The 14,148-nt window shown below is 47.2% G+C and overlaps 1 protein-coding gene across 1 annotated transcript in view; it reads right to left on the bottom strand.

Moving 5' to 3' along the window:
* Nucleotides 1-14,148, bottom strand: part of ankrd27 (ankyrin repeat domain 27 (VPS9 domain)) — a 115,005-nt gene that overhangs the window by 85,368 nt on the left and 15,489 nt on the right. Inside the window, 2 exon segments of the mRNA XM_085991572.1 lie at nucleotides 9,422-9,578; nucleotides 9,927-10,046. Of these exon segments, the coding sequence (XP_085847698.1) occupies nucleotides 9,422-9,578; nucleotides 9,927-10,046 (277 nt within the window).

A 14,148-nucleotide genomic window follows, 5' to 3' on the forward strand; every position in this document is an offset into this window, starting at 1 on the left:
CTGCAGTCTCTTTCCTCCCACACCACTAAACACTGCTAACAGCATCTGCCCCCTTCTTCATTGCCGTCCATTTCCTCTTTTCTCTTTACTCTTCATTGTCATCCACTCCCCCCTTGCCATTCCCCTTCACTGCAATCAATGTCCCCTTTTCTTCAATACCATCCACTTCCACCACACCCCTTCCTTACATCACTCTCCTCCCTCTACCTCACTCCTATCCAAGTGCTGCCACTAATAGAAGAGATGCAAGCCTCTGCATAATATGGGCAGGAACTCCGGTTTTTCCTGTGAATTCACTAATGCTACACATTAAAATGCTGACAGTTGCTCTGTATGGTGGTGCTGTTATCAATGCTGAAACATACAAAGCCTTGCCAAATACTTGCTGAAGGATATGCCCCTATGCTGGCAGAGATTCTGTATCACAGCTCAGCACAAGATAGTTCTGCTGGTCTGAGACCTGCAAATTTGGCAAAGGATTGGGGACATTGGTCCATTGAACTAATTATACTCCCAATGAATACATTCCCAACCATGTTTATTGTGTTGCACTTGCACATGCAGGAAGCTTCTGTGTTTACAAACTGCTTTGCATGTATAAAAAAGTAAAAGTTTTTCAGCTGCTAGTTCCGTTTCTAAGGGGGGGAAATTCGGTATTGCCCCGTTTGGGGCACAATTATTGGCAGGGCACAAAGTTTAGCCCCCGACACAAATTATCGCCTCCAACTGCAAACTTGGCTTCTATCGCCTCTGGAGGTGATTGGAGCGCTAAATCAGGCATTACACACCTCTCTTAAGGTGCTATCGCCGAGGAGCGAGGCGCTATCTCAGAGTGCAGGCGAAGCTCAGGTGATGTCAGTTAGCAATGGAACACAAACACACTGGCGCTGACCAGATCTTAAAGGGGAGGGTCAATCTTGCTCTCCAGCCACACCCTTGTAGCCTTGAATCTCAGCCTGGACAGATCTCAACTTCAAATCTGCTGCAAGGAACAATGGAGAGACCCAGGGAACGAGCTCAGCGCTTCAGCGACCGGGCCTTGGTGGCTCTGGTTGGCGCAGTGGAGCGGCGAAGATCAATACTGTACCCAGAGTGGCAGGAGGCCATTGCCCCGCGATTATAGAAGAGTGTGGAGGGAGGTGGCTCAGTACGTCTCCTCCAGGAGCCTGGTGCCCAGGACCCACACACAAGGTCGGAAGAAGTTCAACGACCTCACTTGGGTGGTCAGGGTGAGTGGCTGCTTTTCAATACCTCTACATCCCTCCATCACAACTTCACTGTGGCCAGAGGGTTTAAAAACCCCAAATGCCCAACACTCATCCAAGACCTATGTCCATCTCATAAAACACACACGCACATTCCACACCTTGCATACATTAAGGGCTATTCAACTATGGGAGGCACATCAGGCAAGCACATGGCTGCATACATTAAGGGCTATTCAACATAGAAGATAGGAGCAGGAGTAGGCCATTCGGCCCCTCGAGCCTGCTCTGCCATTTAATGAGATCATGGCTGATCATCCAAATTCAATACCCTGTCCCTGCTTTCTCCCCATATCCCTTGATCCCTTTAGCCTTAAGAAATATATCTAACTCCTTCTTGAATATATTTAATGAATTGGCCTCAACTGCCTTCTGTGGTAGAGAATTCCACAGGTTCACCACTCTCTGGGTGAAGAAATTCCTCCTCATCTCAGTCCTAAATGGCTTACCCCTTATCCTTAGACTGTGACCCCTGGTTCTGGACTCCCCTGCCATCGGGAACATCCTTCCTGCATCTAGTCTGTCTAGTCCTGTTAGAATTTTATAAGTTTCAATGAGATCCCCTCTCATTCTTCTAAACTCTAGCGAATATAAGCCTAATCGACCCAATCTCTCTTCATACGTCATTCCTGCCATCCCAGGTATCAGTCTGGTGAATCTTCGCTGCACTCCCTCCATGGCAAGAACATCCTTCCTCAGATAAGGCGACCAAAACTGCACAAGGTGTGGTCTCACCAAGGCCCTGTACAACTGCAGCAAGACATCCTTGCTCCTGTACTCGAATCCTCTCGCTATGAAGGCCAACATACCATTTGCCTTCTTAACCGCCTGCTGCACCTACATGCTTACCTTGAGCGACTGGTGCACAAGGACACCCAGGTGTCGTTGCACTTCCCCTTTTCTCAATCTATTGCCGTTCAGATAATAATCTGCATTCCTGTTTTTGCCACCAAAGTGGATAACCTCAACTATGGGAGGCACATTAGGCAAGCACATGGCTGCACATTTACTCAGACGCCGTCCTTTTTCTTGCAGGCCAAGCTATCTCACAATAGGCGCCAGCAGCAATGGACGGATGGAGGGCCGGCTGAGCTGCACACCCTCAGCAATTTGGAGGCACGCATGCACAGGATCGTTGCCAGCCAGGTGATAGGTGCCGTGGCCGCTGGAGAGATCGACCCCCTTGGGGACAGCAATGGTAAGTTCATCAGCTTTCTCTCCTCTCTCATTCCATTTGCCCCTCAACACCAGCCTTTTACACTTTCAATCCAACTTACTAAATTTCACCAGACCTTGCTCGTTAACTGCCCCCCTGTCCTGTCGCAAAAGCCACTCTTGTACCTCCCTGCTTTCAGATAGTGAACCACCAGCTGACCAGCCTGTCCCTCAACCAACCAGTGGGAGCGATGCCGCAGGCGAGGAGGAAGAGGAAGCTGGAGCCCCAGCGCCAGCGTCTCCCAAGGGAGCCCATGCCCACACTGGGACCACGCCTTCACTGGAGGGGAGCAGGGGGGGGGGGGGGGGGGGAAGGAAGGGTCTGATGAGGGTGAAGCTCCGGGACCATCTCCCCGGAGGGAGAGCAGGCCAGCGAGTCCTGCTGCACTAGGCGCAGAGGAGGAGCGCCTCATTGCGGAAATGAACACCCAGGCGGTGAATATGCACACTCAGCTCATGGGTGCCCAAAAGCATTGATGGACTGGCAAGAAGTGTGGAGCACTCCGCTGCAGCACAGGCCAATGCAACGCAACGGCTTAGTGCTGCAATTCAATCACTGGCTGCTGCCATCCAATCTCAGACTGCTCTCATGCACTCTCAGATTGATGTAACACAAGCACTGACTGCTGCCATCGTCGCTGGTTCGGCCACATTGCCCCGGGGCTCTCACCGCGCCACAGCAGGCCATCAATCTGTGCTCCAGCAGATTGCTCCGGTTGCTGAGATGCTGCCCCGTGGGAATGCCAGTGTGTCGGTCGAACAGGGAGGTGCTGTCCTCTCTCAGGATGACAGCATTCCTGCTCCCACCGTCACTTCCCCATTGCACTTGCCACCGCCTGCAACACAGCCAGCCCAGACTGCTGCCGCCCATGCAGAGTTGGTGCAGTCTGCAGCCGGGGCTTCCAGGCCCAGAGCTGGTCGAGGGCGTCCTTCAAGGGCATCTGTAGTCTCAGCATCTGACATTCAGCAGCCTTCCACCAGCCTTGCTGCAGCCATTGGCGTCCCATTATGGAAGTGCGGTAGGGTGGGAAGGGGGGGGGGAAAAAGTGCGCAAGGGATGGAAATCACCCTCGAAGGGCAAACAGTAGGAGGTCTAAATAAATGGTGGGAATGTTTTTATTAAAGGTCGAGGTTCGTCTGATAACTTTTGTTTAGTGTTTTGGCGTTTATCTCCAGCTTGTGAGAACCAGTTCTGTTAATTAATGATTTGTTGTGTCTGTTTCTATTAGTTTGTCCTGAATAAATGACACACAGAGTTTGTTAAATAAAAAAAATTTGTTGTATTCAAAATGTACATGTTTGGCCTTTGGAATCATTGATGCTTTGGCCGGCTATAGGGGTTGCGGGTTGCTTTCCACGACGTTGTTCTCCATACCAGAAGCACATCTTCTGAGTAGGGGCCTAGAAGCGGCTTGTTATCAGCCGTTGACGAACGGCCCTTGCAGTGGCAACATTGGGCGCCTCCCTCCCACCTTGGTGCTGCTGATCATCCTCCTCCTCCTCGTCCGGTGGTGCACCAATCCCTGGTGAAGAGGGAGACTCGCTCAGGAGAGTACTGCAGGGCTCCTCCAGAGTGGTCCAGACAGCGGATCCGTTGCTTGAGCACGCCTATCGTCTGCTCAATTATGTTCCTGGTGGCGATATGGCTCTCATTATACTGCAGCTCGACAGTGGTGTTGGGGTTACAGAGCGGTGTCATCAGCCAGATGTAGAGTGGATAACCCTTGTCCCGGAGGAGCCATCCACTTGGCTGATGCGGTGCCTGGAAAAGGTCTGGCACCCAAGTCTGGCACAGGATGAAAGTATCGTGGCTGTTGCCAGGATAGCGGGCATTGATGGTGAGTATGAGCTGTCTGTGGTCACAGACCAACTGGACATTTAAGGAGTGGTAGCCCTTGCGGTTTTGGAAAATCTCTGCATTTTCATGCGGTGCCCACAATGCCACATGCGTGCAGTCAATGGCGCCCTGCACCATGGGGAAGCCGGCTATCCTAGCAAAGTCACATGCACGTTCATGCTGTTTGGCCCGGTTCATGGGGAAAGATGTATGGCGTCTCCTTTTAGAGGGTATTTGTCACCTCCCAGATACAGCAATGGATGGCAAACTGGGAGATATTGGCAATGTCCCCAGTAGCTGCTTGAAAGGAGCCGGTGGCATAAAAAGTTCAGAGCCACTGTGACCTTCACTGCCACCGACAGAGACGTCCTGGTGCTCAGTTGAGGCTGCAGATCTGGCTGCAGCAGGTGGCAGAGCTCAGTGACCACCTCCTTGCTGAAGTGCAGCCTGCGCAAACACTGCTCCTCAGACAAATGAATGTAGGGGAATTGTTCCCGGAATACCCTGGGAGGGTAAGGTCTCCTGCGCAGAGGCCTGTTGTCCCTCCTCCCTCTGGACACGTTTGCCACTCTCTCTCTGCGTCTCTGATGTCTCCGATTCTGCAGGTGCAGGATGACGCCCTGAATCAGTGCAGTCCCTGTAGTCTCTTCTAAATCGATGCAAGGTCAAATTAAAAAGAACCTGCAAAGTGCTGCTCAGTAACCAAAACTCCACATGGCGTTGAATCTATCCAGATCTCTCTCTCTCTCTCTCTCTCTCTCAGAATGCGTGGTGTAAAAATGTCTCCGACAAAAGGAGGCAGGAAGAGGCCGCCTTTAAATAGCGCTCCCCCAGCCCCTTCCCAACTGCAAAACGTTCCCCTCTACCTGTTGTTGATATCGGCAGGCGGAAAAGGGGGTGCCACTCAATATCCGGTCCGGGGCGCTGCACGCTCGACTGACATCACAAGCTGCGGGCGCAGGAGATGGTGGCGGTAGAGTTTTGTGCTGCCGCAAAAGCTCTGGTCAATTTTGTGAGCGGCGCAAACATCGCCGCGCCCGGGCACTAGTTGTTTTGCGCCCCGTTACCGCCCTCTTAGGGCACAAACGGGAGGCGCTAATCAACCGAATTTTTCCCCCCAAAAGCTTTTAAACAGTATTTTAATGTCATATTCCAACAATCATTCCATAAGATACTATAATTTAAGGAAGAGCTTATAATTTAACGTTATCTGTAAGTAAATGTTTCTATCTCAATTTTCCTTCATAACAAATTGATCAGTTTTAGTTTCATGTTACACTATGACTTTCACCATCATGTTCTTCCACGTTGTATTATAAATGCCACAGAACTGAGACCAATGCTATTGCACTGGTCAATCAAGTTGTCTTTGCTGCTTGCAACCAACCAGTCCCAAGAACAGGAAGAATTCTCACCTCCAGCAAGCAGCATTGATTTGAAGAGAACACCACTCATTCAGGACTACAACACAGGTGTGTACTCTACAGCCCAGTCTCCAAGTTGCATATTCCAGAATTTCAGTAATAACATGGTTACTTAAACGTCCTATTGGCCCAGAAATTCGAGTCGGGGGCTTGCCGCGCGTGTAAGCCCCCGATCTGCACTTACCCGACGCGCCGGCCGTTGAGCTTCAGGGACGCCTGGAATTGCTGTTTTAAAATGTTGACTCCCGGGCAGCGTCCGACGTCACGCCGCCCAGGAGTGCGGCCAGCGCGAAGCCTGTAGCGCGCTGTGCAACTGAGACACACCCCTTGAGGTCTCAGTTTAACAGGACACGCCCCCAATGTTTCTGCCAAGCTGCTAAGCATTTTTACATGCAAAGCAGCAGTTTAAATAGGTTTTTGGAAGTTTTTTGAAGCTTTTGGTAACTTTTATAAACTTTTAAAAACGTTTACATTATTTTGAAGAATCTGAAGTAGTTTTAAACAGAATTAAAGCAATTTAAAGACTTTTAAAAGCCCTAAAAGAATTTTTTTAATTCCATTTATTTATTTAGCAATGTCGTCGTCATACGTGTCTTCACACTGTTCCCTTTGGGGAACTGTATGAAGTGGTGGAAGGATTTATGGCCATGATTAACGCTCATTCCGTGACCATGACCATCTTTGAACCAGCCATTAGGGCGGTTAGTCCTATGGCGGGAGGGTTTTACGGGCTCCCACAAGCTATACAAGGAGGGGGGGCCACCCACACCCACGGACGCAAATATCCCACTGGATGTCAACCCAGAATTTAGAGCCGGAGCTCCGACTCCACTTGCCGGGACTGTCTGGAGCGGGGTTCGAAACCCTACCCTGATCTGGCCCAGCGGCGGGGATCCTACCGCTATGCCAAAGGCCCAATCCGATTAGCAACGTGAAATGGCTGGAATGAGCACAATTCACGGCATTAAAAGAACTCACAATTGAACTGATGATGACCTCAGCAATCTCCTCAAGGAGGTGGAGGCGCAGCGCCTGCTCATCATTGGTAATGAGAAGTCAAAAGCGCCGCAAAAAGGGCAGATGATAGCTTGGTCTTTCAAGTGGCAGCATAGGGCTCCAGTCACGGGGAGGGAAAAGGCGCAGGAAACGTATGGGTGTCACCTTTTGTGCGGAGTGGGCCTTTTGCGTAGCAGTAAGCATCCCCGCCGCTGGGCCAGAAGGAGTAGGGTTTCGAACCCCACTCAAGACAGTCCCGGCAAGTGGAGTCGGAGCTCCAACTATAAATTCTGGGTGGACATCCAGCGGGATACTTGCGTCCGTGGGTGTGGGTGGCCCCCCCCCCTCAGATGGGTTGTGGGAGCCCGTAAAACCCTCACGCCATAGGACTAACCACCCTAATGGCTGGTTCAAAGATGGTTACGGTCACGGAATGAGCGTTAATCACGGCCATAAATCCTTCCACCACTTCATACAGTTCCCGAAAGGGAACAGTGTGAGGATACGTACGACGATGACCTCTTGCGCAATGTACCTCCTTGGACCCTCAGTCGCAGATGCGAGGGGGCAAATCGTGCAATTGTTAAATTTTTCATTTTATTGACATGTAAAATGTTGGCCCAGTAATTCCCTTCCAAATGCGCGAGTACGGTCGGGGTACTTACGCGTCTGGCCGGAGGAAATGCCGGTTTTCAGCATGCACAGCGCATGTGGGGAAAACCGGCATTTCCTGTCCTCTGAACGAAGGGGTTCAGAGGCAGAACGCGTGCGCAGTAAAATTCGCCGCTTTCATTCATGCTTTCAGTGAGGTCAAGTCCTTACAACTTACACATGAAAAAAGCATGGGTACAGTTGCTCCAGGGGCTGCGGAGGAAGATATTTCTTATCGTGGAGCTTCTGAAAGTATGTATGTCTGTATATATTCCTTTACTTATGTGTATGAATGTATTATTTAATTATGACTTTCAGAGAAAGTAACTTATTGGAAAATCATAATTAAAAACATACATTCATACACATAAGTAAAGGAATATAAAACATACATACATATACGTAAAGGAATATATGCGGACATACATACATAATTACTTATTACTGATGAAAAGTTTCTTAAGTGCTGGAAATGTTACATTACTCATTTTAGAACACTCATTTTCACATTCAATTCACACAGCCACAATTGCTCCTTCTACCTACCGTTCTGAAAACCCGTTTAAAAAAAAAATTTAAACTTTAAAACTTACTTAAAATTTCTTAATAACTTCCCTCCCTTTCCCAAACAAAAATATTGCCTTTCAGAAGCTCCACGATAAAATATATCTTCCTCCGCAGCCTTGGAACAACTTTACACATGCTTTTTTCAAGTGTAACTTGTAAGGACTTACCCTCACTGAATCCATGAATGAAATCGACGAAGTTCACTGCGCAAGCGCTGCCTGTGCAGTCGCACGCGCTGTGCCTATGAACCCCTTCGTTCCGAGGACTGGAAATGCCAGCGTTCCCCGCATGCGCTGTGCATGCTGAACGCCGGCATTTCCAACGGCCAGATGCATGAGTACCCAGACCGTACTCACGCATTTGGTCACGAATTTCTGGCCCATTGTGTCCTGCAGGGTTTGTGTGGCATTAGCATTGCTGTCAGAACTGCCTAGAAAAGCCAGGCAGTTTTCAATTAGGTTGCTTCTTTTTACCATTGCATCTAGTATCACAAAAGCAAACGTGAAGAACATATACTTTAGATGTTCAGGGCTGTTATCATTCAGGAAAGTACTCTGGTTCATTCAACTGAGCAGGGCGAAAGCTAGCTTGTGCTGATATGGATATGAAAATCAATTAGCATTTTTATCTAGTTAAAAGTGGCAACTACTAAATCAATGTATGAAATTCATAGTGTAAAAGGCAGCACCAGAGGAAGAGGGAAGACAAGATAAAGCAAGAAAACAAACTACTCGGGTGCTTGAAAGGCATGCGTGAATAAGGAATTTCAATGACCTTGCCCGTGAGTATCGGTTCAAAAAGTATTCTCAAAACGAACTTAAAAAAACTCAAGTTCAAATTTTTAATTTAAAAAACCAACCACATCGTAGCTTTCCAGAGGCATCATCTCCTCAGTTGCAAAATTATCAAAGCCTAAAGAGCAGCGGGAGAAGGGGTGCTTGGGTGCCAAGGCTGTACAACAAAATGCTGCTATGGTGGTGGCCATAACTGATGAGACAGATACCACATGGCGAGTTTATTAAATCAAATTAGAACATATGAAATCTGAAGATTATCAGGTCAAGCTACTTAAAGGAGGGAATCAACAAGACATAAAATGCAAGTCTATTTCTTGCCTGTATTACACAGTCTCTGTTCAAAATGAATTACTACTGAGATAGATAGATTTTTGGGCTCTAAGGGAATCAAGGGATATGGGGAAATCGGGCAGGAAAGTGGCGTTGAGGTCGAAGATCAGCCATGATCTTATTGAATGGCAGAACAGGCTCGAAGGGCTGAATGGCCTACTCCTGCTCCTAATTCTTATGTTCTTACATTCTTATAGGATGACAACCCCTTTGCTAAGATTTCCTGTCCAATGGCATTTATGAAAGATACTGCAACCTTTTTATGCATGCACAACAATATGTTTGTCATTTATGAATTCAAGAAAGGCAAGCAAAGCATACAGATTCTTAGTCACTTACCCGGGCTGGAATTCTTTTCCAATGGTCGGGCAATACATAATATACTGAAACTTTCTTCTTTCTCATTGTAGAAAGTTTCTTCAAAAAGGATTCGTATTGCAGATGGTGAGCTAAAACCAACACCCAGGCTAACTAGGTTTCCTCTGATGGTTACTTCCTGGAATTGCAAATTGTTTATAATGAGGGGGGAAAAAACCGTATGTGTCGACAGTGAATGAAAAGTTGGAAACTTCCGAAGGTATCTACAATATTCATAAACACTATCAGCCATGTTTATCATACCTTACTTTCATAAGCCTAAATCAAAGTTGCAGATCAAGGGGAATTTTTTCCCCCATTATTCTTCAGTGAAATTAATATTGGTGTATTTTCTGTTACTGCTTGTATGTGAGAGAAATAAAGACATTGCAAATAAAAAATAATCTTGTGCATTCCAGATGAAAATATTTAAAGTAAATATAAAAGGATAGAAAGGAGAGTACAGCATATTAATAGCACCACTTGCCTTTCCATTTAATGTTCGGTAACCACTACTAGTTTCATCCATAGGCTGCAAGATGTAAGACTCAAAGTGGGCAGCAGCAAGGCTACCTCGTGACAAACTGCCTTTGCATGGTACCAAGACCTAAATTAATAAGATGATGAAAATGATGTGATTGTATTAGGGAAGAAAGCCTTAATAGCTAAAAATAGAAAGAGAACATTTATAGAACAAATATATAGGGAGAACTAGACCAAGAATCATAAAAAACCTTCAGTTTTTCTTCAAAATACATATCTTATATACACAATACAGATAATTCAGTCTCTGTACACTATATTAATGGTCTTGCATATCATAAACACTTCCTGTACTTCCAGCAATTAAATTATTTTCTCTTGTCACATTCTCCTATCCATCACACAGAAACAATACCATATGTAACTAAAAACTACTATATAAATTATCTTTGATTGAATTTGCCAATTTGTATTTCCAAGGCTGGTGAAGCTATGTTCACCTCCTCCCACCTGAGACTGTGGGAACAATATTTACATTTTCTCTTCAGCCCTCAATTGGTTCCCCGACTGCTGCTGTGTTTGAAATCCTCACCCTGGTGTTTATCTCGGTATATTTTATTAACTTTTGCTGCCAGTATTTGTTTGCTATTTACCTAACTCAGCCAGACCCACAGACCGACTTAGCTTGCGATGGCCTTTCCTTCCCCCACCACCCAACCCAACCAACAGGGTCGGGAAGCTAGCCTTTAAGGACTGCTGGTTAGGCTGCTCAATAACTGGAACCGGGAAGAGCATGTGTGGTGCAAGCGCCTTCCATTTGCTGACCACGCCGGCAATAGGACCCCGACTAGCATATCGAAGGCATCTAGTGCCTGTTTCAGGTGGACGCCCTGCATGCCTAGAATTGACCGGCTGCCAACTTCCAGGGTATATCCAGTATTCTTCCCACCAACTTTGATTTAACACCCAGAAATGGGTGCAATGAATTTGAATTTCTCACCAATATGTCAGCCAGTCTTGGTTTCTAGCTGTGGATTAATTTCTTGCAAGAGGTAGCACTAGCAAAGCTAGCATAACCTGAATACAGGAAACTTTCGACTAAGCGGCCCCTAAATAACTGAAAATGTCAGTTAACCGGCAAAATTCAGTCGGTTTCAGGTAAGTTTTATAACTTTTATTATTTGCACAGCAACAAATGGAGGAAGGCAAGGGTTTGGCTGCAGCTGTTGCTAAGCTACAGAGACGCTTGCAACTTCTGGATGTTGTTCTGAAGCTGTTGCTAAGCAACAGGGTTTGTTGCTTTATACGGAGCTCTGATCTCCGTATAGCGTTCGGTTATCCGGAATTGTTGCTGAACCGGCACCACGTCGGTCCCGTCCGTGCCGGATACCAGAAAGTTTCCTGTACATCTGTGCCACAAATGCAGAGCACAATGGCAGGCCGCATGGTACTAATCCTGAAATATAGGGCTGGATTTTGTGAATAGAGTAGAGTTGGAGGCGGGACTGCTGCTTGTCGGGCCTCAGTCCCGCCTCCGTCATCTTCTGGCTAACCAGCAGGATTTCCCCCGATTGACCTTGTTAAGCCCGCCCTGCAGGCTCAGCAGGCCAATTAGGGTGAAGTCACTGACAGAGCACGTCAACGTCTGACGTGCCATCTGTCAAGACTTCTTGAAAGAAGAAATGTCAGCATTTGACAGCTCCGTGAAGCTGTCAAACACTGACATTCTGTGTAGTTTGATGAGCCCTTGTGTTCAGGACTCATCAAACCTTTCTACTTTGTAGATTTCAGATGACTGTTGGTTCGGAGGATCCAACAGCCAGTCTGTGAAATCTACAAGGAAGATGTCGGGACTCCCGATCCAGAGCGGATGAAGGCTGTAGGCAGAAAAAAAAAGGTAAGTGAACATTTTAACACTTTACACTCACCTTACATACTTAGCACTCCATACTTGCACCCATCACTCACCTCTACATCTCACTTTCAGACCCCTCCGACCCGGCGGGGTTCTCCAAGGTCGAGAAGCCTGCAGTTGAAAAGGTAAAATGGGACTAATCTTTTTTTCTGCCTGTTAACAGGCAGTTAAAAGGATTTAATCCCTTTCCCGCCTCGAGGAGATGGGACCCGGGTCAGGATGGCTTCCCGCCTCCTGGTAAAAGGGCACAGAGGCGGGATGGGGGCGGGTTTACCAGCCGCCCGCACTTTCTGCAACTTTACCGGCAGTCCCGCCTCCATAGAGCTGGCAAAATCCAGCCCTGTATCATACCTCATTGCTATAGTGCAATGTCTTCCAAATTATTTTACCAGTCTACAAATATTTTCTAGTCGAAGTATAATAAAATACTACATGAATCTATTTAATACTGAAACATTTTGCTAAACATAATTTTAATGCAAGAAATATTGCCATCATTGAAGTTCTAGAGTAGGAGTGTCTTAAGTTTTTTGCCTTTATAGGTCAGTTTCTATATTATGGTGCCTCCCGGGCCAGATATAAAGTTTAAATCAATGTTACCATTATTTTGTAAATATCTCAAGTTGCTGATACTAAAATATCTTGGTGTTTTGATTGACAATTTATCCACCAATGAGGTAAAGCTGCTTTGAACAATCCTTTACAAACCTCAAAGCCCACAAAACTTATAAATGCAAATATAACCGAGTTGCTTGGAGTTGTGGGCCAGATCTGCAGTGATTCGTCATTTAAGATTATCTCTGCACAATCCTGCTGTATCTGGAGGAGATCTCATTATGAAAAATTAATCCAAATTATGTCTCATTTGCCATTTCCAGCCCTTGAATCCTATGGGCTGGATTTTGATACTGGGGCGGGCTGGGGCTGTGTAATCTGCATTTCGTGTTAGCCACCCGATTCTAAATCAATGTGGGAAAATGATGCCATTTTAACTTAATTGGCCAATTGAGTTCCAACGTGTGGGAACCCATGGCCAATGAGTTTTTCCCAGTCTGAAAGTCATCTCCAATGACGTCATCATTGCTGCTGCATTTAAGGTCTGCAACAAGCCTTGCTTCTTCTGCAGACTGCCAAGCTTTTGCCCTTGCATGTTAGAGGTACCTGCAGGAAGAATGACCAGCCAGAGACCTAGGTCTGCACCCCGCTGTGATGACGTTGCCCTGCAGGCTTTAGTAGAGGGAGCAAGAGCAAATAGAGAGGTGCTCTTCCCTTCTTCAGGGAGGAAGAAGCCTCCCCAGCAAACCAAGGCTGTGTGGATCCAGGTGGGAGGAGGTGGTAAACTCTGTCAATAATCTGCAGAACCTGGCTTCAGTGCAGGAATAGGTTTCATAACCTTCTGCGCACTGGAAGTGAGTATGAATTTCCCATCACCCTCAATCTGATCCCCATTGCCTTTCCTCACCAGCACTCAGCTTTAGCAATCTCTTCCTCCACATCCCACTTGACACTGACAACCATGCACCCTTACCCACTCCCTCTCTATGGTCACATTCACCTAACTATTCGACTATGCAACCCTCACACTCTCTGTCACTGTGATGCAATTACAACTGACAACACACAGGGAGGGCCCTTGGTCTTGCCACCTCACTCCATCTTTGTCTCCTTCTAAGCATCTATGCAATGGATTCTCTACACTCATTCCTTCATTCTCACTCAAACTCCACTTGTCTCCCTCATTGCAGGAAAAGAAAGCTCACAATAAGAGGGAAAGAGCAAGGACAGGAGGAGGGCCACCCTCAGTAGCCCAGCTCATCATCTGGGAGGAGGAGGCGGTCCTGGATATCGTGGGAGTGGAGGAAGATTCCAAAGTGGGGGGGGGGGAAACCACAACAGACGGGCGCATCACAGCAAGCTGGTGACAGAATAGTTTTCCATCTCTCAATGACATTGCACGAGTCACTGATAATGATTCTGAAGCTCGAACAGATAGACTTATGATCATCTGCAATGTGCATGTAACCTTGGCCTCACATCTCTGACTCTTTCCTTTACTCCCCCACAGGACCATCATAAGCACCCGTCCCCCACTAGCCAGGAGGAAGAGCATGAGCCTCAAGACTCCTCAGAGGAAGCTGCAACCTCTGAGGGCGCAGCGTCAGCAGAATTCACCGCACCCAGCACCAGCGCAGACACTCACACCTCGGAGGGAACATCGTGAGATAGAGTAGTGTTGTCACCTGGTGTATCACAGCTCACAAGTGAGCATCAGTAGATGGTGGAGACAGGGACAGCAGTGGAGAGTCCTAGT

The sequence above is a fragment of the Somniosus microcephalus genome, chromosome 6 (assembly GCF_052327205.1).
Source record: "Somniosus microcephalus isolate GS21.2 chromosome 6, FLI_Smic_1.0, whole genome shotgun sequence".
NCBI lineage: Eukaryota > Metazoa > Chordata > Chondrichthyes > Squaliformes > Somniosidae > Somniosus > Somniosus microcephalus.